The 22995-nt window shown below is 44.2% G+C and overlaps 1 protein-coding gene across 1 annotated transcript in view; it reads right to left on the reverse strand.

Annotated features, from left to right (window-relative positions):
• Nucleotides 1-15528, reverse strand: part of LOC147632432 (uncharacterized) — a 130692-nt gene extending 115164 nt beyond the window's left edge. The window contains exon 1 of the mRNA XM_086807256.1: nucleotides 15102-15528. Within this exon, the coding sequence (XP_086663382.1) occupies nucleotides 15102-15254 (153 nt within the window). The 5' untranslated portion in view covers nucleotides 15255-15528. The remainder of the gene's footprint in view (nucleotides 1-15101) is intronic.
• Between the last annotated feature and the right edge of the window lie 7467 nt (nucleotides 15529-22995).

Consider the following 22995-nt stretch of genomic DNA (forward strand, 5'->3'; position numbering starts at 1 on the left):
TGCGGGCATTTGGAATCTTCGTTGAGCACAATTTATATTTTTTTTTAGCGTTCGAATTTTTTTCTCAAGTTGGGGGGGGGGGGGGGGGGCTCGTACCGTACGATGTCGTACGGTACCATATGGTACGAATAGGTTCGTACCGGTACGAGAAACAACCATGTCTGCAGAGGATATTAGCTTCGAAGATTCTAACTTGATGATAGCCACTTTTGAGGTCGATCTTTGTGAAGTAATTAACACCGTTGAGTCTTTCGAGGATGTAATCTGTCCTTGGCATGGGAAACTTGTTCTTGATTGTCAACTTGTTCAAAGCTCAATAAGCCACACAGAGACCGGTGGTCTTATCTTTCTTCAGCACAAAAAGAATCAGTGCAGCAAATGGAGAGGATGAAGGCCGAATGAATCAAGACCTAAGCAACTGCATGAGATGCGTCTCCAACTCAGCTTCCAACGACTTGGAAAGACGATAGAGAAACTTACTGGGTGGCTCAGCTCCAAGTACCAAATCGATGTGATGGTCTTCACGACGAGAGGGTGGGGGTTGGGGTGTGAGATCATCCCGTAACATGATGTCCTGAAACTGTTGGAGTCCTGTCATCTGTGACTCTAATGGAGTAGCGGTGGATGTCGATATCTGCTATGGGCAGACATAGATCATCGCACACTCTGCTCCCTTTCTCATAGCTCTACAAGCCTGGAAGTGGAAAATGATTGGAATACCCTGAATGCTTCGATCCCAGTGGATGATAGTAGTGACAATCGTGACGGTGTCCTACCTCCAACCAGGAATGGGTGCATACTGGCGGAACCACTGAATCCCTAGGATCATGTCGCACCCTAAGGGGTGAGACAATGAAATCACTGTGAAACTAGACCTTATGGACTGTGAAGGCTAACTGTTGAGCTTTCTGGGAGATATGGATACATTGGCCGAGAGTGAACCCATCCACGTCCAAATGATAAGGCACTAGGGCGCATCTCATCTTGTTCGCCAACTACAGAGAGACGGCATCTTTGGAACTGCCCATGTCAAAGAGCACATCAAATTGTTGCCCCTTTGTTGTGCCATAAGCTCTAATAAGACCCTTATGAAGCTCGTCAACTCCGCCCTCCCACTTATCATCGAATACCATTGTGGGTACTGCATTCAAGGCGGGGAAGAGCCGAATAGCATATGCGGTTGAGGGCGGAGGTGGAGGGGGTGGTGAGGCTATGGCGGTAGCCACTGTAGAGGTTTGTTGCTTGCCTTTTTCCGCCTACCATTTGGAACAATCCTTCTTTGCATGTCCCGTGTGCTGGCAGAAGAAGCAACGGTTCTCCTTGAAGTACCGCTCCTTCTCATCCTACCCTGGGAATCCTCCAGTAAGGCCCTCCTTGATCGTTTCTTCCGGTGTCTTCTTGGGTCCATCTTGTCGCTCCTTCCTAGTAGAAGAGTTATTCATGCCCTTCTTCTCGTCTTTGTTGTTGGATGCCCCCTTACCTGACTGTTGATTAGACGCATGGTTCTGTTGGGTGGTATGCATCTGCTACTGCTGGGGTTTGGGGGCGACTAGAGAGGTTTTGGGCTTGCCTCTATTGAGCATCATCTTGTGGTTCTACACAAGAGTCAAAGCCCGATCATAGCTTTGGGGTTCGAAGTTTCGAACGGGGAACCGAATGTTTGGATCCAATCCCTGAATGAACTGCTTCAGCTTCTCCTCCTCAGACTTCCCCAACTGTTGAGCTGATGTAATCACTTTGTTAGAGTAGGTGAGCATAGGGGAACCGTTTCGAGTGAGTTTATAGAGTTCGTCTTCGAGGTTGGTTGTGTACTGCGGAGGTAGAACTTTGTCTTTAGATTGGACAGGAAGATGTCCCAGTTGTAGTCGGGTAAGCCGGTGAAGGGATTTGTGTGCAAACAGGACCAATGTTGCCACCAAGTGACTACATCACCTGAGAGGTGTGGAGCCGCCACATGGACTTTATCTTGGGGGGGACTCTGATCTTTGAGAGTGGAAAATGGGCAACAAACCGGTGGATGAATTGGGTCACAACCGAATGGTCACACTTGCCGTTGTACTTAGTGAAGTTCAGTGAGGCGCGGATGACGGTTGTCGAGGCTGTGGTTGCGGAGAATTGAGAACGGATGACAGTTGTCGAGGCTGTGGCTGTGGTTGCGGAGAATTGAGAACGGGTGAAAAAAGTGACCAGAGTCTACAGTGTTTGTTGGAATTGGTTGTTAGCAGTCATCTCCTGTCTGTACATTACACCAGGGCCTCTATTATGGGTGTGACCACCCAGTTTTGGTGTTAGTAGTCATCTCTTGTCTGTACATTACACCAGGGCCTCTGTTGTGGGTGTGCCCTCCCAGTTTTGGTGTTTCCAAATTCTTCCTCACTCCATGTATTTTTCCCATTTTTTCTGAGGTGTGGAGGGCTGTCGGGGCTGATTCTGTTGCTGGCCGACTTGTCTGTTTGCTACCCGACCTGATCTGCTATCCTGGCAGACCAGTTTTTTTTCTGGTCGTGAGCATGTGCTGCTGTCGGCCTGTTTTAGACTGGCTGACCAGCAGCTTCCGGCCATATAAAATGACCCCTTGCCCCCTCACACTCTCCATTGAGTATTGTACCGGATTAACCGTATATAGTGCAGAGTTCAGACAACCACACTATCTCTCATCTGCGTTTTCTCTTCCACACACTTCAGCGTTTTTCCTGCTGGAGGTTCTCTTGTGTTTGCTCATCTTCATGTTGGTGTCTTGCTACGTTGTGCTCTAAGTAGTTTGTCTCATATCCGCTACGTATTCCGACATGGTATCAAAGCCCCAGGTGGCTTGAAGGTTGGAGACAATTGGAGAGCTTGCGGGACTGTTTCTTGAAGACCTTGAAGCTTACGGGAGATTTGAAGAGCTTCCAAGACCACTGGTTTTTTGGTGCTAATTGGCGATCTCTTGGGCTATTCAGGACTTAGAGATTGGGTAGAAGGCGGCCATCACCTTTGGGCAGCCACCTTGCATATTAGTTGTAGCCTCTTCTTCATCTTTTTCCCCACCCACCCTCCCTTCACAAGACCAAAGTAACCACCCCGATGGCAGACTTGCTTGAGATGGCTGAGAATCACGTGAAGATCCCTATTCTCCCCACGTTCCCCACCGTGGATCGACAGTTGGACGGGACCAACTACGGGCATATGGAAGGTAATGATGGAATCTGTATTGGAGTCTTATGACTTGGCTGATTTCATAATTGTTGGTGTTCCACGGCCGGAGTTGGAGGACGGGGAGAAGTTACCCTCTACTCGGAAAGAAGGGAGGCTCAGGCACAGTTGTGGGATCGTGTCAATGCCCGTAAGCGTTCTTTCATCTTCCTGAATTGCACACCGCAGGTGATCAACCATATAAAGCATATGACGCTCGCCAGAGGGATTTGGCAGCATTTGGCTTCTCTGTACAACAGGGTATCACCCATGAAGAGGATCTCCTTGGAAGTTCAGATGCAAGTGATGGATCCTGCAAAGTCGTCGATGATGCGAGAGCACATCAACAAGTTGCAGGCTCTTCAGCAGGAGGTTCTTCAAGCAGGGAAAGAGATATCTTCAAAGGACATGGCCATCACTTTGCTGTCTCATCGAACCTCTCAGTACTTAGCATTTTACTCCTCTTTGATCACCAGTAGCACGCTCAACACCATCACTTGGGAGGAGCTTGTGCCTATGGTCTTGGACTAGGAAGAGCGTTTTTCGAACCCTCCACAGGGAGGAGGTTCTGAGGCCTTGACTGGCCAGCGGCCGCAAGGCAACAGTAAGGGCAAAGGGAAATCTTCACAGGAGAAGTCTTCCGAGCACGAGCCCGACGTGGATCATGACGCCTTGAAGGCAAAGAGGACTTGTAACAATTGTCGCAAGAAAGGCCATTATTGGAGAAAATGTCCCAAGAGCAGCTCACCGAGAAGGGTGATGATTCCTCAGCAGTAACCATGAAGACTCCAGCTTTTGTGCACTTGGAGATTATGGACACCGGCGTTTCATCTTCTTTGAGCAGGGAGGCGGTTGGACTCACCACTAGGGACACTTGGGATTGGATTCTAGACAGTAGTGCTTCCAAGCACATGACTCCTTCCCGAGAGTTATTACAGGATCTTCGGAGGCACGCAGGTCACATCCTGATTGGTGACGAGTCCACTATACCTATTCACAGTGAGGGCAGGTTACAGATCGTTCCCGATGGCAGAGGGGGGAAAGCATTCTTCCCAGGTTCTATTTGTCCCATCTCTTGGTTTTCATATGTTGTCAGTGCATGAGGTTTGCAAGACTGGTGTACGGGTGGAGTTTGAGGAGCATTTTGTTGCTCTCCGAGACAAAGCGACAGGCCAGGTTGTATGGGAAGGCGGAGTGGAGAATGGGATTTACAAACTCTCAGCACTCTCTTTTACAGGTTCTCAATTATGTGATGTGTGGCAGTTTCGTCATGACCACTTGAATGTGGATTCGCTACTGCAATAGGCTTTCCTGGACCAGATGGTGGATGGCTTGCCAGATGTTGGCAGCAATAGGCAGGAACAGTCGAGTTCTTGTGTTTGTTAGTCAGAGGAGCCTTTAAAGGTGAACTATGCTCTGATGTCTCGTATTAGTCGGGACGAAGAGCCTCCTGCAGTTGAGGAAGCTCTTTCCTCGGGGACTTCTAGGAAAGCCAAGCAAGTAGCAAATGGTGACTTCCAAGTGGAGGAGGACGTTAAGAAGCCTCCAGCCCTTTGAAGTTCCAGGTTCAAAGGGAGTGGTTTACAGGTTCCGGAAGGCCTTGTGTGGTCTTCAGCAGGTTCCCAGGACTTGGCATACGAAAGTTACAGTTGATGATCCTTGTGAGCAGGTTGATGCCTCTTTGTTTCGGAAGCGGTTTGGTTCATTGATTTAGTTGCTGCACACCAGATTGGACTTGAGCTTCCCGGTGGGACTGTTGAGCTCATTTCTGCAGATGCCTTTGAAGACTCATTGGGACACAGGATTGAGGATCTTGCGGTTTCTACAGCGTACGAAGGATCTTGGACTTTGCTGTGATCCTAGAGGGGGAACGACGGATGGAGTCAGACTCCACGGTTGGAGTGACTCAGATTGAGGAGGAGATTTACATCAGGCTACAGTTTTACCCTCGGCTCAGGAGCTATTTCATGGAGCAACAAGAGGCCAGCCAACTATTGCCTTGTCATCTACAGAGGCATAGTACCGGGCTGCTTGTGGTGCTGCGGCTGCAAAGGTTGCTTGGCGAGATTGGGTTTCCACAGGAGGAACCCACGGTCATCCAGAGTCACTTTGTTCGTGAAAAGTTTTTTGCTGATGACATCTTGCTAGAGTTTTGTTCGACGGAGGACAATGCGGCAGACCTCTTCACGAAGTCTCTACCTCAGGGTATGCTCCAACTCCCAGGGGTTGGTTCCACATCCAGGAGCTGAGAGGGGTGTTAGCAGTCATCTCCTCCTGTCTGTACATTACACCAGGGCCTCTGTTGTGGGTGTGCCCACCCAGTTTTGGTGTTTCCCCATTTTTCCTCACTCTCCATGTATTTTTCCCATTTTTTCTGAGGTGTGGAGGGCTGTCGGCTAATTCTATTGCTAGCCGACATGTCTATTTGCTACTCGACCTGATCTACTGTCCTGGCCGACTGCAGGCACCTGGCCAACCTGAAGAGCCTGCAGCTTGTTAATATGCTCCTGCATCGTCGGCGACTTTGCAGGGCTCATAACCCCCATCTGTACTTCCAAGGAAATCCTCTTCATGGGCAATACCCTATTGTAAAGAGAAGCCAAATGCTACCATATACCTCTGGCCAGCGACATATGCTTTACATGATTGATTACCTACGATGTGCAATCGAGGAAGATAAATGAACGGACCCTGGCATTGACACGATTCCACAACTGTGTCTGTGCCTCCCGGTCCTTACGAATCGACGGTAGCTCCCCTTCCTCTACCTCCGGCCGTGGAACCCCAACACGATGAAATCAGCAAGGTCGTAAGACTCCAGAACAGATTCCATCATAACCTTCCATATGCCGTAGTTGTTCCCGTCCAACTGACGGTCCACCGAGAACGTGGGGAGTGTAGGGATCTTCACATGCCTCTCAGCCATCTCTAACAAATCTGCCATTGCAGGGATGTAATCTGAAAAAGGATGGGTGGGAACAAAGAAGAACTTACACCTGCAAGTGGGTGTCCAGCAAATCAGCCCGCCGTCCTCTTGCTTCTCCTCTTCTCGAACAGTCCCAAACAATCCACCAATCAGCAACACAACAGTCCCCCTCTTGCTCACACAAATCCCAAGAACTATCAAGAGCCTAGGGCTTTGATACCATGTCATAATACGCAACGGAGATGATGACCAAATTTTGGGAACACAAGAGCAAACATAGTGCAGAAAAACAACACAAGAGAAGGAGAGAGATAGAGGCGTGTAACTCTACTCTATATACACAAAGAAGATCCCAAATAATGATACAAGATGTGACAAGGGCTATGGGGCCATTATATATGGCCCCCATTCAGCAGTCGGCCAGCTAAATGACAGCCGACAGAGACATGTCCACCACGACTAGCATCAATACCAGTCGGCCAGTAGTGTACAGTTGGCCTGCATGGAGAAAAGTGTCCACGACCTGTAGCACACAGTCGGCCAGCACCAATAGGCTCACAGCTACAGTCGGCCATCAACCAAGACCTCCTGCCACCACAGAAATGCCTCCCAAGCCACAGGAAAATGGGAAAAATACGGGGAGTGAGAAAAAATGAGAACAACACCTACAAGGACGGGCACACCCACAACAAAGGCCCTGGTGTCTCAGTAAAGACAAGAGATGACTTCTAACACCCCTTCCCCCTTGCAAGCAGGAGTATTTGCTTTATTTCTTCTCGAAAACTGAATACAAGCTGAACTATGTCCACAAGACTGAGCGGACAAACTGACTGACTGACTTCCAAACGCAAGGACAAAGTGACCAAACACTGGGCAGAACTGTGCATAAGGGATGGTGACTGTGAAGCTATCTTCGGAGAGAACACACCCACCCGAGACCGAGGGATGGTGCTCTGAGAACTCTGGGAAGAGGCTGAGCTTCGGATGCCTTGGGCTTGAGAGCACAAAGGATGCTAAAGTATGCAAAGGCAGGCTACCTAAGCACACATGCTTGACTGAAGGTTGAAGACTTGAACTTTTTATTGATGATTTTAGACCATGGCTGAACCCATCTATTTATATGTCCATGGAAGGCTAGTCCGCTAATACTAGTGTTGTCGGCCTGTTTTGTCTACCGCGACTGAAATAAAATAAGCATTAAATGTTTAATGCTTTCTTATGTGCATGCGTGGGGTGTCTAGTTGTTGGCCGACTAGCATTTGAATTTGCCAACTCCTACCCAAGCCCCTATAAAGGTTGCCGGACTGGGTCTATGGGTGGCTCATGGTGAGATTCACACCATAGCAAGCCTTTCCCTCAATGGGTTGCCTTGGGGCTGGCCCCTACCATATGAATGCAAACTAATATGCTTCTAATGCATTCTCCAAAGTGGGTTAAGAGGACTGACCTAACATTGACCTAACAGACCTCTATGGCTGGAAGACTAACCTATGTAGCTCGTGCCTGACATGTCCCGGACTGGGGCTCACAATGGGGTCACAGCATATGGCAAAATCTCCTATCAAGGTACTACTTCTGTACATGTTTCTTGCACTATTGATGAGCCAATGTGTCACCATGTACCACAATGCATGGGTGCACGTGACACTAAGGGAATGCTTCCTCTAGCTTTGTGTGTTGCAGACCACTCCATCTACTACCCCGCTGCATTCTTCTGCTAGATCTATGCACCTCCTTGGGACTATGCTTAGTGGGTTGAGCCTGAATGCTCTGATACCAATGCTGCATGCACGGAAGCCTTGTTGTATTGATCCATAGCCCTAAGCCCAATTAAGAACAAGATGTTGATTTAAACATGATTAAGATACAGGAGAGAAAAAGAGAGAGATGGTTGGTGTCAAGTTTTCTTGTATTTAATATGGTACAAAAGGTGACTTTATGTCTATACACCTTGGTCAACCCCAAAGGGTTTGACCTCTGGCCCCTACATATGCTTCTACTGAATTCTAGGATGAAGAAATGATGAATGCACTGATTAAGAATGCTGAATTATGAGTGATGCTTATATATATGCTGAGAAGGGCTGGTCGGCCAGCTTAGGCTGCTATCGGCCTACTGCTGGACAAAGAATTCACAAAATATTGGCTAAAATGCTGCGCTTATCATTAATGCTACCCATGTTGCTGTCTGACCTATGATGCCAGGTCGACTGGCTGTTTGGATGCTCCATAAGACAGCCAACTGCATTGCTGGCTGCCGACTAGGCATCCATGCCCTCCATGATGCTGGTGTTGATTATGATGATGGTGTTGAAGCTGATGATGATGCTGATGTTGTTACTCGTGATGATGGTACTGATGTTTGACTTAAATGTCATCCTAACTTCTTATCCTAATCTGGGATTATGCTGTTCATGCCAACGATTAGCCATGGCAGGGGCGTGCACGTGACATCATTGATACATCTTGATCCTCAAAAACTCCACAGAAGAGCATTGTGCCCATCTTGGCAATTGCCATGTGATTGGATCCACAAAACCAAGTGAAGATTCATTCAAAGAAATCAAAGTTTTATATGTTGAAGTTACATTATACATGCATCATCTTAGCAAATGGCATTTCCATCTATTTAGCAAATACTAAGGCCATTGTGACGGGCCAATCCCTCAGAATATATATGTCCTTTGTAACTTTGGGCTTGGCGGTGTTCTATCGCTATTTTTTGTAGCATTATGTCCGACAAACCAATCCTTGAACAAATATTATAAAGGAAGATCGTGTCTTTGCTAGACGAAATTGAGCAAGAGGAGCCAGATCTCCCACTTCTATTGGTTATTCTTACATGGTGGCCGTCCACTAATCAGTGGAGGGCTATTTTTGGAGTAGACACTGCCTGCCCTTCACAACTTTGGGCTTGGCGGTGTTCTATCACCATTTTTTAGAGCATTATGTCCGAGAGACCAATCCTCTAACAGATATTAAAAAGGAAGATCAGGTCTTTACTAGACTCAATTGAGCAAGAGCAGCCAGATCTCCCACTTCGTTTGGTTATTCTTACATGGTGGCGTTCCCACTAATCAATGGAGGGCTATTTTTGGAGTAGAGCCCGCTTGTCCCAAGTAGCTTCTGAGACAGTGCAACATTGTATATGGGGGTGTAGAGTTGCTCGCAAGATTTGGGCATAGTTGCGAAAAAATACATTTTTTGAAAAAATAAAAAACATGTACGTTTCAAAACGTCCCAGTTTTTGGGAGGACGCGTTTTTTTAAAGGCAAATTTTTTAATAATTTTTAAAAAAATTTAGGTCTTGTTTTTTTTGGTACATGAATGGTTAATGTTGAATGGTCATCGGTAAATCAATATTAAAGTTAATGGCATTGCCACCACCAGACCCATGGGAGCCTAGGACCATGTGAATGTATTATCATTATGATTTAATCAATTATGATAGCCATAGGCTTCAAATTGTTCACTCTTGAGTTTTTATGCACAAGTTTAACTTTTATACATAAAATTTGTGATTCCTAAGCTTAAAAACTGTATATGCAGGTCATAATTATAGCTTTAAAAATTTAATGAATAAAAAACTTATTTTAACCAAAAATAAAAAAACGTTTTTAAAATTATAAAATTCGTATAATACTTCTCGTTTTAAAAACGTCTGGCAACTATGGATTTGGAGCTGTATAGCTCAGCTTATGTGCAAATTGAGGAGAGAGACCATTTATGTTACTTGGGACGCTATTGCGTGGCTCGCTCAGTCTAGTCCATAAATATTTTTTGAGGACAGGGATATGGACACTATCATAATGATATGCAAAGGTGTGGCCCAACAATGCATGCTATAGGATACTCCTCCTACCTAGTATAGACCACCTCTGAAGAGGATTGATACTACTTTGGAGCTCATTGCTAGTATCGCAGCTTGGCACATTTGGAGGGTCATATGCAAAAAGGCTATTGAGGGCACTCAAATATACAACACTCAGTGCATTTGTACTATATGGGGAGATATTATTCACTCTTATGACCACATGGACTCGTATACAAGGACCTTCTAGATCTACGCATGCAAAGCACACTGTTTTCATGAGGGAGTGGGATCAAGAGATCTTTTTCTCAACGACCCCCATTAGGACTCTCTTGGCACCGTTGTGCCCCGTATTTTTAGAGATCAACCTAGAGGTTTTGTTTTGTTCCGATTTCCAGCCGTGATTTTGTACTTATAGAAGTCTCCTTGCAAATAAAAACAAAAAACTGTCGATAGGACTGTACAAAATCTGTGGCCTTTGGCCTTTGAAAAAGGTAATCTAAGACCTCTAAGATCTTGACTCTTGCCCTGCCCCAAAAGGGGGTCAGATGAATACAAATCAATCTATGCTTAGCCTTTTATAGGCTCCTTGGTAACTATTCACACTCCTCCATATGCCTGGCCGACATGGTACTTGTCCAAGAGAATGCCTTCCGCTGCCTGTCAGGGACTTGCTACTGCCCTAAACCTACTGTTTATCTGCTGCCAACTTCAGGGATTAGCCTAGAGCTTAGCCATGTCCATGTATGCGCACGACACCAGTGACCTTCAGTGAGATGATGGCCCAAGTTTTCTAAGCTCGTAAGCATTTTATCTTCATTGATACATCCTAATCGTCAAAAACTCCACAAAACAGCATTGCGCCCATCTTGGCGGTTGTCATGCGATTGGATCCACAAAAACCAAATGAAGATTGATGGTACCTTATACACGCATCATCTTAGCAAATGGCATTCCCATCTATTCAGCAAATACTAAGGCCACCCTGATGGGCCAATTCCTGAGAATATATATGCCCTTTGTAACTTTGGGCTTGGCGGCATAGTAGCAGGGGAAGCCCGTTTCCCCCCATTGGGAACGGTGGAACGCGTTCCCCCATCGCGTGGACAAGTGGAACGCCGGGAACGCATGCTGGAACGTGGCGGTGATCGAAAAATGGTGGAACGGCAGGGAACGTAGGTGGAACGCTAGGTGGAACGCGCCAGGGAACGCTAGCCTGCCGTCCCCCCACGTGGGAACGTGCAGGTGACGTGGAATTTTAAAAAAAAAATGAAGCCCGTAAGCCTTGCAGCGCTAGGCGCTTTTCGGAAATTCGCACAAGCCCGTACGCCGCCCGTCGCCCGTCGCATTTCGGAGTTCATGCCGTTGCTGTCCACGACTCCACGAGTACAGCCGCCAGGCTCCAGCGCCCGTACAGTCCTGCCCGTACAGCAGCTGTACTTTCAAGTTTCAACTCCTGAGTCTTGACATTCTGTACTGCAGCCTGCTGCCTGCATAGTACAGTACTACAGTCGCCCCAGCCACCACTGGCAGCCAGGCCCCCAGCCCTTGCACTGTGCAGACTACAGTCATCTAAAAGGCAAGGCAGCAAGAAGCTTTTCTCTTTTTTTTTTGAACTTTGAACTTTTGGTGTTTTAAAAATTACCTATGGTGAATCACAATCTGGACTGCACACTGCACAGTGCACAGTCTCTCCCCATTAAACAGAAGAAAAAAAAGGACTCATTTCTCTGGAATGGTTAACTTTGAAAGCCTATTCAACTTTTTGCCCGAATTTGCAGACATCATGGCTTACTCGGGTTCAAAGCAATCAGCTTCGAATGCTACTTGGTGGGACGAGGTTGAAAGGCTAGAAAGGTATTCATCTAAGGGAGGTGCAACACGATGGAAATGCAAGCAATGTAACAAAGAGAAGTCAGGAGGAGCAAACCGTGTCAGAGCACATCTATGCCATGTGAACAATGAAAAAGCACAAGTGAACAAATGCCCAGGGACAACACCTGAAATGCGTAGAGAGCTTTTGGCAAAGTACCCAAGTGAAGAGGAGAAAGCATGTGCACGAAAGAAACCGGCAGTTGATGCATCTTACTTCAGTAGACAAGGGGAAGATGTACACTTGGGAGATGGACAACAGTATGGAGGACTTGGGAGCTTTGCATTTTCCCAAGATTCGCAGTCTATGGGTGCAAGTTCCGGCAAGCAGCAAACCTTGGGAGCAGCTTGGGATCCCCGCAAGAAAGAGAGGGTAGATACAGCTGTTGCAAGGTTCTTTTATCATGATCATGTAGCATTCAATGTTGCCAGGTCTCCATATTTCATTGAAATGGTCCAGGAGATTGCACGGTATGGCCCAACATACAAGCCTCCTTCATATGAGACCATACGCACCACCTTGTTGCAAAAGGAGAAAGCTGCAATTGAATGTGCTTTAGAGTCTGTGCATGAAAGTTGGGCAAAGAATGGTGTGTCACTTATTGCAGATGGTTGGAGTGACACTCGAAAAAGGTCCATTCATGGCATGGTTGCTTATTCTCGAGGAAGAATGCAATTCATTTCCTCACATGATGCTTCTAGGACTGGAAAAACTGCAGATCAGCTTGTGGAAGAGTGGGCCGAAGGTATTGAGAAAGTTGGACCAGAGAATGTTATTCAGTTCTTAGCTGATGGTGAGGCAACAAATAGAGCAGCTGGTCTTAAGCTTGAAGACAGGTATCCGCATATCACATTCAGTCCATGCTTTGCTCATTGTTTGAGCAACTTATTGAAGGATGTTGGCAGCTTGCCATGGGTTGATCCACACATTCAAAAAGGCAAGGAGATAATAAGCTTCATTCAAAACCATCAGTTTATTTTGAATGAATTCCGCAAGAGATCGGCCAAAAAGGATCTCTTGAAGTACTCTGAGACACGCTTTGGTTATAACTTTCTCATGATGAAGAGGTTATCCAAAGTGCAATTGCCTTTGAAGCAGTTGGTTGTATGCAATGAGTGGATGGGATGGGCACTTTCTCGCTCAAGAGCCGGCATAGAGGTTGCAAGAACCATACAAGACTTCACATTTTGGGATGAAGTCAATACTATCAATGCTATGATGAAGCCGATCATGCGCTTGATGCGGATTGCAGATGGACGGGAGCCATGCATTGGCAAGGTTTATGAGGGGCCTGACCGAATGATCGAGAAAATAGGGGAAATGGGCTTGTCTGATGAGAAATATGCAGAGGTTCGAGAATTATGTGAAGCACGATGGAATGGTTATCATTCTCCTATGCATGCTGCAGCGTATGTCTTGGATCCCGAGTTCCAAGGATGTGGACAAGAGGCCGATGATGAGGTGATGGATGGTTGGGAGACAGTGCTTTCTAGGTAGGTTCGTGATGCAGATAAACGAAGGTTGGTGAAAGACCAACTTGGATTTTATCGCAGCAAGTTGGGAAGGTTTGGATCGGCTGATGCTCAGAGAGATAGGTTTAAGATAGGGGCTGCTTTATGGTGGGAGGATTATGGGGCTCGTACACCACAGCTTCAATCATTGGCAGTAAGGATCTTGTCTCAAGGTGCAAGCTCCTCTCCGATTGAGCAGCTATGGAGTGTGTTCGGCCATGTTGCATCCAAGAAGAGGAACAAATTTGGGACAAAACAAGTCAATGACTTGATTTTTGTAAGTGCTAATTTGCGCTTGCTTGGTGATATGGCATCTCCCAAACCAGAGAAGTTTATATTGCTTGATGAGGAGTCCTCGGATGATGAGGAGACACATGGACTTGCAGATCCTGGTCAGGATGGGATTGAAGATTTGGATGCTGCAGATGTTGGTCTTGATGATATGGCTTTCTTGGATGACATAGATGATAGTCTCCTTGATGGCATCACTGGCAGTAGCCATGCATGATATCTCCTTACTATTTGCAATGTGCATGTCACCTTGAGGCTTGGTCTTTGGACTTGGATTGTTTCTTTTATCTAGGCTGTGCCATGTGGGCCACATTTTGTGCTTTTTGTCACTTATGTCATGTATGATGTGGGCTAATTTATTTTGACTTGTGAGATCTGTTCAGTGTTAGTATCTAGCCATGCAAATTATGGTGCACTAGACTTTAGTGTGTCTCTGATTTGGTTATATAAATGTGCATTGTATGTTAAGATTTATCGTCATTTCTAGGAATTATCTAGGTCGTTCCCTGTTTCCGTTCCCCCTCGTTCCCGTCCCCCCTTTTTCTCGTTCCCGTTCCCCTGGTGGTGCTTTCGTTCCGTTCTCGTTCCCGTTCCGTTGCTACTATGCTTGGCGGTGTTCTATCACCATTTTTTGGAGCATTATGTCCGAGAGACCAACCCTCTAACACATACTAAAAAGGAAGATCAGGTCTTTGCTAGATCCAATTGAGCAGGAGTGTTTTGAGAAGCTCAAGGTACTCATGTCTTCAGCTTGAGTGCTCAGTCTTCGAAATGGCTGGATGAGCCCTTTATTATGTTTTCAAAAGCAATGTGGATTTCCATTGACATTTGCTAACCCAACCTAGTAAGCATTGTCACGTCATCAGTCGCTTTGGTGGCATCTCCTTTCATAGTCCACTTTTCAAATTGGCTACCTACTGGAACATGTGGTTGTGGATGCCCTTAGCTAGAGGCAAAATTCAATGCAATCAATCGAGACTTTATCCAATGATAATTTTCTGCCCATGAATACAAGTATGCATTGGACCCGGGGGTTTCAGCCCTTTTAATCAGTTGCATTCAGGGAATTGCTTCAGAGTGCACCATCAAGGATGGTCAGTTGTACTTCAAGGATCACCTTTATACGATCAAGGACACGAACTTTTGCCAAATGTTTCTCCAGGATGCCTGTGGCAAGACACCACAATGAGGGGCCAACCTTGAAGAGGCTCTCACCCATCTGCAAAAGGTTTGTCATCGTTTTCTGTCCCTTGATGTCGGTGTCAGACCCGGAAAGCTGATATGTCACCTTATAATGTCCTCTCCTGTCAAGGTTAGGGCCCTAACTTTCTGCCCTCCCACGACTCTGACATGAGAGAACGGACGATAGTCATTCATTCTCCTCTTGGAAAATGGGTAGCAGCGTCCGCCGCTCCCCACTGTTCCCCATTTTCAAAAGGAGAATCCTTTGAAAATGGACTCCCAACGTTCATAGAGCACCATGCATGTGTTAAAGATTGCGTAGTGTTTGGATTACCTGGCCTGAGAAGTAGACGACGGTGTAAGGTAAGGCCCTAGCAGAATGGGATTCTTGGTGGCATGAGTCTGCAAGCTTCGTTCTGTAGCACGACTGCTGACGGTCCGACGGCTTTGTGTCGTCTGCCCCGTTTAGCAGGCAAAGCTGGACCATGTTTTTGCCGCTGATGATCGCTCACACAACGCCAACAAACAGGAGGCGGTGGTAACTGTTTTTAATCAAGCCTACGCTAGATAGTTTACATTAATTCAAACCTTAAACTCTCAAAGGTGCTCAAATTGTCCACTAGCCTCCTCACAGTTCTCACATGGGGGATTTCCCCCCCCTCCCCCCCCACGCTTTTGTGGGCCGGGCCCAGCGTCGGAACGCACCGTTCAACCAGCATATTCAACGGAATGCTCTGTGGAGAACTACCCCAAAATGTGATGGGGTTAATGCGGCTATTGATAGTGAAGTACCGACAAATCATGAATCGTAAGCGACACTTGTTCAAAATAGACAAGCTCAAGTACAATCCTGGACATGATAGCCTCAACTTCAGGTGAAATATCTTAAAACCAAGAGTCTTCACTCCCACCAGATAAATGGGTAGACTCACTACTTGACTCCACTTGTGGCCGGGTTCTTAGCCTAACTATGTTAGGCTTAACAGGTCGACTATGGGAGCATGAGAAGCTCTGTCCGTGTTAATTTGTAGTTTTTCTATAATGATGAGGATAAAACAACCAAGGTAAAGAGATATAGAAGTGAAAGGTTAAAGAAGAAGTTTATTGGGTGGGTGAGGATAAGTTTATTGGGTGGATGAGAGGGGTTTGAATTTTGGATTTTGTCCTATAAAACAAAAAATTGTCCAAAAAAAACTTTGCTTGTAAGAAACTCAAAACAAATCACTTTGTGAGATGACTTCCTTAATGCTTCTCTTATAGTACCTTTTATGACTTCTCAAAGATTATTTTTTTCTTTTTTAACGAGGCATGAAGCTACCGAATTTTTTGATATTTCAAAAAATATAAGGGAAAAAATATTTTTAGAAAAGATTTAGAAAACGGCCGTGCAGGTCACCGCGTAGGTCTGGGCTGCCTCGTGCATGGAAACCACCATATGCAAAATCGTCCACATTCGACGCAGCAATGCCGTCGACACACCACACCATAAGGCCTCAAGCCACAACAAGGCTTTATAAAGCTTTACAAAACAAAAACTTTAATGCTTTTTAAAACCTTTTGCTTTTGTTTTCACGCCTCTTAAATTTGTTTTTCAAATAAAACTTTTGCTCCCATGGGCGACTAGCTTGACCAAGCTCTGATACCACTCATAAAAATTTGATGAGACTCTTGAAGCCAAAAACTCTCACATGTCTCTCGTGTTCGAGTCTATGCCCTTATATACAATCTTACAAAAAGCAATTCGTTTTTCCTCAAAAAATCCTCATACATTGTATAGACCACCTCACTAATGGATATTCCTCATACACAGTATAGACCACCTCTACAGAGGATTGACACTACTTGGGAGATCATTGCCAGTATTATAGCTCGATAGATTTGGAGGGCCAAATGCATAGAGGCTATTGAGGAAATTCTCAGTGAATTTGTACTATATGGGGAGATATTATCCAAGCTCTTATAGCCACATGGGCTTGTATACAGGCAGCATCTAGATATATGCAAGAAAGGGACACTATTTTCATGAGGGAGTGGAATTAAGGGATCTTTTTATCATTAATCTTCGACATGGATATAGAGTCCTATGTGAGGTGACATATTTTCACAAATATATAAAGTAAGAACACCACAAAAGCCACAAACCCTCACCAACTTGAAGACAAAGGTGACAATTAGGTTATATGACATCGGGTTCAAGGTCAATTTTACATTTAAAGACAAATAATTCAGATGAATTGGGTTTAAAGAACTACAAAAGACATTACTCTATAATGTGAGTAAATTTAAATATTAGTGCTCCAAGTTTTAGTAGTCTATTTTAGTGATGTACTAAACATGAAAACCTTAATTTTTGCATATAAAGGCAATTAACTCATTTCTCTCATTACATAGGAAGAAAATTAGAAGGAAGAGAGGGCCATTCCAAGAAGGTGTGAAAATTTATTCAAGACTTTTAAGAAGGCAAAGTAAAATATAAGTAATTTAAGTTCATCATGAGCGATTCCACGTAAGTGGTAAAGGAAGCATTCCAAAAGCCAATGTTAATCATCAAGGAGACAAGTAAAGTAACACTAGAAATAAGAATTGTAGCTATGAAGACTACTAAAAAAATAGTGGCTAATGCAACAATAGCCATGCCATGAATGGGGGAGGTGCCTATGGAGGAAGAAGAGACAAGCATAATTGAATTCAAGCCTATAAAGCAAGGGAACACAGCCATGGGGGATTGAAGCCTATAAAGCAAGGGAATGTAGCCATGGGGGATTCAAGCCTATGGAGTAAGGTGAGGTATTTATGACTAAGCCTAGAAAGCCATCAATGTAGGAGACACTACACATCATGGTTTCTTCAACAAAGAAGATTAAGAGAATATAAAGACAAACAGTGATATTTTCTATGTATCTTTGATAGCCTTAGTGTTAGATCTTCCAAATATCTATAAGGACCCCAACCGAACAAGAATTTTGAAGGTAAGTAATAAGACAAAGAAGAAGAAGCCCATAACCTTCCAATCATGAATCATTACTAGCCTATCTGCTGGAAGAAGAAAAAAGCCCATAAAAAGATTATTTTGTCCAACTTTCATTGTAGTAGTTAAAGGAGAGGCAAAGGACCAAAGATGCTAAAATGGGGTAGTAAAAGAACAAGAAAGAGTCCTCCATAAATCCACAATAAGATGTCCCCCTCCCCCCCTCCTCTCAACATAATCTACTAAATGAAGAGAAAGGACCCCACACTGCCCCTCCCCCAAAGAATCCATCCAAGTGCTCCCCCCAAAGGATACGAGGGTAAAGACAAAGGCCACCCACCCCCCTCGCACCCCAACCCCTTCCCCCCAAAAAAAGATCAAACAATTCAACAAAGAGGAAGGATCCCCTTCGTCCAAAAGATCAAACAATTTAACAAAGAGAAGGATCCCCTTTGTCCCCTCCTAAAGAATCCAAAAAAACTCACATAGAACCCATCAACAAAGTAACCCAAGAAGACCAAAGGATCCCCTCAAAGCCAGCAAGAATTAGGACTGTCTCATGTGCTAGTAACTCCTAGCAGAGTAGTAAAGTTTCCAGAAAGAGAGTGGATGCATGCACACATGCTCATGGGGCACTAGCAGATGTGTGTAGCAGAAGGCCCCAAGGAGATCCAAAGACTCAAGGATGCCCTCATAAACGTAGCAAAATGTAGAAAAAGACCACAAGGAGCTACTATTCAAAGCTAAGCTATAACAGCATCATGAGAGAATATACAAGCATAGGTGTTGGGTTTACAAGAAATCAACAATAGCTTAACAAAAGAATTCAGGTCCTTAAAGGTTTTAATGGCTACGCAAGAGCAAGTGACAGGAAGGCAAATCAAGGAAAGACTAGACGAAGCTATTGCCAATGAAGCAGCACCCCAACAAAAGGAAAAGGCCATTTTGAAAGGGCATCTAGAGGTAGTCAAAGATATCCACACGCAAGGGTTATAAAATTGAGTTCATCAAGGAAAGACTAGAGGAAGCCATTGCCAATGTCGCAACAGCCCAACAAAAGGCAAAATTCATGTTGAAAGGGCATCTAGAGGTAGTCAAAGACATCCAGGAAAGGGCCACTAAAGATAAAATTGAGGTCATCAAGGTGGAGGCCATACTAGCAGTGTATGAGGCAAGGAATCCTACTGAAGTCTACGAGTAAGATGCAACCAAGATGGAAGAATGGGAAGATCACACATGTAATGAACTAAAGGGAATATGGGTAGTATCTACAAAAATTAAAGGACATTATTGAAACACCCACACCCACATGTACCTAGTTAGTTCCCTATATGGAAAAGAAGACCAAATTCTGGATGGGAGAAATGGACATCTAGAAAAAATTACTGAACTTGGCAAGAAATCTGGAAGATCAAGTCAAACATAGGAAAGCACCCAAGAAGGAATGATAAAAGGTAGTGGGGGAAAACCAAGAAATGGAGATATAGAATAAAAAACTAACGCATAAGTTGGAAGCCTAGAAAAACAAGTTCTAGAACCTGAAGATTGAAGGAAAAAAAGCTAATGTAGAGGAAGAAAGGAGGGTAAAGGGAAAGAGCTAGTGCTATGGACTAGCACTACAATGGAGACAATCCTAAGAGTAATGAATTGAGAGAGCACATGCTAGCCACCACCAAGTGCTTAAATACTCCAGTCATTGTTGTGAGCCATATATTGATTGTCTAGAATGCAATGGTCTATTAGGGTGTATGTTATGTTGTGTCTATGAAATGTTGTTAAGTTCAATTAGCTAAGTCTATATGAATGTTTCTGCTAGGATTAACTTTTAGAAGGTCCCTTGGAATGTAGTTGGTGCTAGACATGTTCTTCTTTCTTATGTGATTGGGTATAGTTAGATAGCATCACTAGGTGATGCTGACTATGTGGTCCAGAACCATTAAAGGGTTGAGTCTTTACCAGACACAACAACATCTTACTTTGAAGTTGAATCTACTTATTTATAGCCTTTTTTTGCAGCCCTCATCTTAGCTTGGACCCTTATTATGGCATTAAGGGGGGGATTGTATGAATAAGTGCAAATAAGTCCTTCACCACTTCCCTGGTGGATTATATGAATAAGTCCTCCAGTCATGCCCTCATGGTGGATTGTGTGAATAAGTCCTCCACCACTACCCTCATGCCAACACCAACAAAGATATTAGTGTCTAGACCTATAGAGATGGGTCATGACGCATGGTCATGACCCATCTTGATGTTGAGACCAATCATAAATTGGTCAATGAGCGATAAGTCATCTAGCCTTTCTCTTGTGCCGCATCTCACATGGAGATACTTAGCTCTGACAATCTAGTCCCACATTGTTTCTCCTTCCTTTCACTTGAGGTTGTAGATTTATGCAATGGGGCTCCATTGGGTGATAAGCCCACAATGAAAGTGTGTCTCAAGACCTCATAGTTGGCCTGTTCCTCTAAGGGTACGGTACTGGTCCAGTTGGGCAAATCAAGCGTTTTAGATCATTTACCAACTAATTATGTAAGCAATGGATATAATTCATCTCCTTCGGAGGATGATGCTTCCTTCCATTATGTCCACTAATATCCACATAAAACATATGATATATAGGCTTAGTTATAATGAGAAACTTAACCTAAAAATAATTGATGATGGTTATGGATTGATAATTTTTTACCATCGTGATGATGGGGTAGTAGTTGTTGATGACAGAGTTAGGGGTGGGTGGCCCAATGAAGTCTACATCTCCCAAGATAAAAGGAGATTGTGACTACTTTGAATGTCAACTAGGGCGTGATATACTAAATGTGGTCTTCCTTAGGAAACTCTAGCTCAAGACAAGAAGGTCTCACTGTTGTTTCTATTTTAATTGGCCCTTATGGCATCTTTGGTCCTGTTATCAGGGCATGTCATGTTTTTTTTAATATTTACCTTTGTTTCTCCTTTTTCTTATGGATTTGATAGAGCATATCATGAGTAGGATTTCACTTGATTACCATTAAAGTATCCATCACCTCTATCCAGTCTCTGTCTTTATTAACTTGAGGAGCGATTTCTATAACTTAGTAGCGACCTAGGCATGTGTACTTGACATTTCATTTGTTGTTCTTGGCATTGTACATGAGTACCATGTCACCCTCCTTCATGCATTTATCTTTAAGCGGGTTGTGCTTATGTTGTAGTTTTTCATTAACCATGTAAGTGGAATGCGATCTCTGCTTATGTTGTAGTTTTTCATCAACCATGTAAGCAGAAGTAATCTCTACTTATGTTGTAATTTTTTATCAACCAATCATGTAAGTGGAATGCAATCTCTACTTAATTATTTCTCTAATCTCTCTATTAGGGGGTTTCTTTGAAGATCATGTCTTGGTGCAATTCGAAAGCGTGTAGCCAAGTGTTCCATTAGCATGATTGTACACAATGTTTGACTACATCTCCAAAGAGTGTAAGCCACCATAGTCTAGTATGGAGAACCTTATGAGCTATTGTGTCTATGTGAAGTGTCCTTCTAGCAATGCCAGCATGTTCTTGCTCAAGAGAACAATGATGAAATCATCCTCATGAACTCATTTCCTCATTATACCATCTTGGCTCTTGCATTCTCACTATCAACTATGATAGGAGGCAACCTTCTTGATAAAGTGTTTGGCTTTGTCTTTTTTGGTGATACAACCTATTAGGAATCCAATGGGCAATGTCCTAACATGCACGGATATCTTTCTCTCTGGATTGTAATTTGGAAAAGAAACAACAACCATTTAGTGTGCCATATGGTGTAAGGCTTATTCACCAAATATAGCATCTTGATTATCAACAAAGAAGACAATTTTGGTAGAGCTAGGAAATAATGTATGCACTTCTTTACATCTTACAACATGGCTAATAAATTCTCTCTCTCTGTGGTACAAGGCTTATTCATTACCAAATATAGCATTTTGATGTGGTCGATAAAGAAGAAAACTTTATGGCTAGGAGATAATAACGTGGCTAATAAATTCTCTCTCTCTATGGTACAAGAGCCTAAAGATATAATCCTAGCGACGTGAGCCTTTACACGCGAACTTGTAGATGTGAGCCTAGAGACGTGAGTGTAGAGGTGTGAACGTGGACACGTGAGCCTAGAGATGTGAACCTGGACACGTGAACTTAGAGACATGATCTTACAAAAATGACCCTAGAGATATGAGCCTAGAGACATGAGCTTGGACACGTTAGCCTAGTAGCAACACACAAAAAAAAACCTTGTCTAAAATCATGATCTTACAGACACGATCTAAGAGATATGAGCCTAGAGACATGAGGTTGGACAAGTTAGCCTAGTAGCAACACACAAAAAAAACCTTGTCTAAAATCATTTTCAGACCTACACAAGAAACACCAAGAACCTTTGGTGCAAACTTGATCTAGACTCATTGTTATAAATAATTAAGTGCAATACATCGAACCACACCTTCTCAAACCCACTAAGCCTTCTTGATCCCAACAAATAAACAGAGTGCTCCCTTGTTGAGAAGGCTAGACTCCTTTGGATCCACCTCCAGAGAGCTTTAGGAATAAATGAGCCAACAAAACATAGACATGAGTGGAGGAACGACAGAACCCTTAGAAATAGGATCCACCGTCATGGGCCTCTGAGCTCTAGATTCACCAACTAGCTCTATTAACAATGCCTTAAATTTTATGAAAATTTCATTCAACTACCTTAGCGAGACCAAGAACCTTAAGGTTTGCTCCCATAGGAAGTGATCAAACCATGTCACCCGGCACAATGTTTCAAACATTTGGTTTGATATTGAGCTGGGTTTATCCCAAGCCGACAATGACTAGAAAACAAACTAACAACCATAATACCACCAAGGATAAATGTTCCACAATACATGTAACAACAAGGGCACACAATGAATGCAAGCATCTTGCTCTCCATAGGAGCCTATTAATAGAAATACCCTTACCATACTCCGGTTCTTTTTTGTTTTGATGGGGAACCTAGAACAAGGAACATGGAGGAAGGGTAAGGAGCGAGTGTTTGGGATTCCTTAACATAAAGGTATCCACAAGGGTATTCACAAAACATGTCCTCAATTGTGGCAAGCCTACAGACTTAAGTGGTCGGGTTGGTAGAGGACAAGTACCATTGGAAATCACACAGCCCAACCCTATAGAGTGAGAAATCCCAAACCCTAACATAGAGCGTTTTGTACAACCACTCCCTTATGTTTTACCGACACGTGAATACACAAAAGAC

The sequence above is a fragment of the Cibotium barometz genome, chromosome 13 (assembly GCF_041138505.1).
Source record: "Cibotium barometz isolate CiBa-2024 chromosome 13, ASM4113850v1, whole genome shotgun sequence".
NCBI classification, from domain to species: Eukaryota; Viridiplantae; Streptophyta; class Polypodiopsida; order Cyatheales; family Cibotiaceae; genus Cibotium; species Cibotium barometz.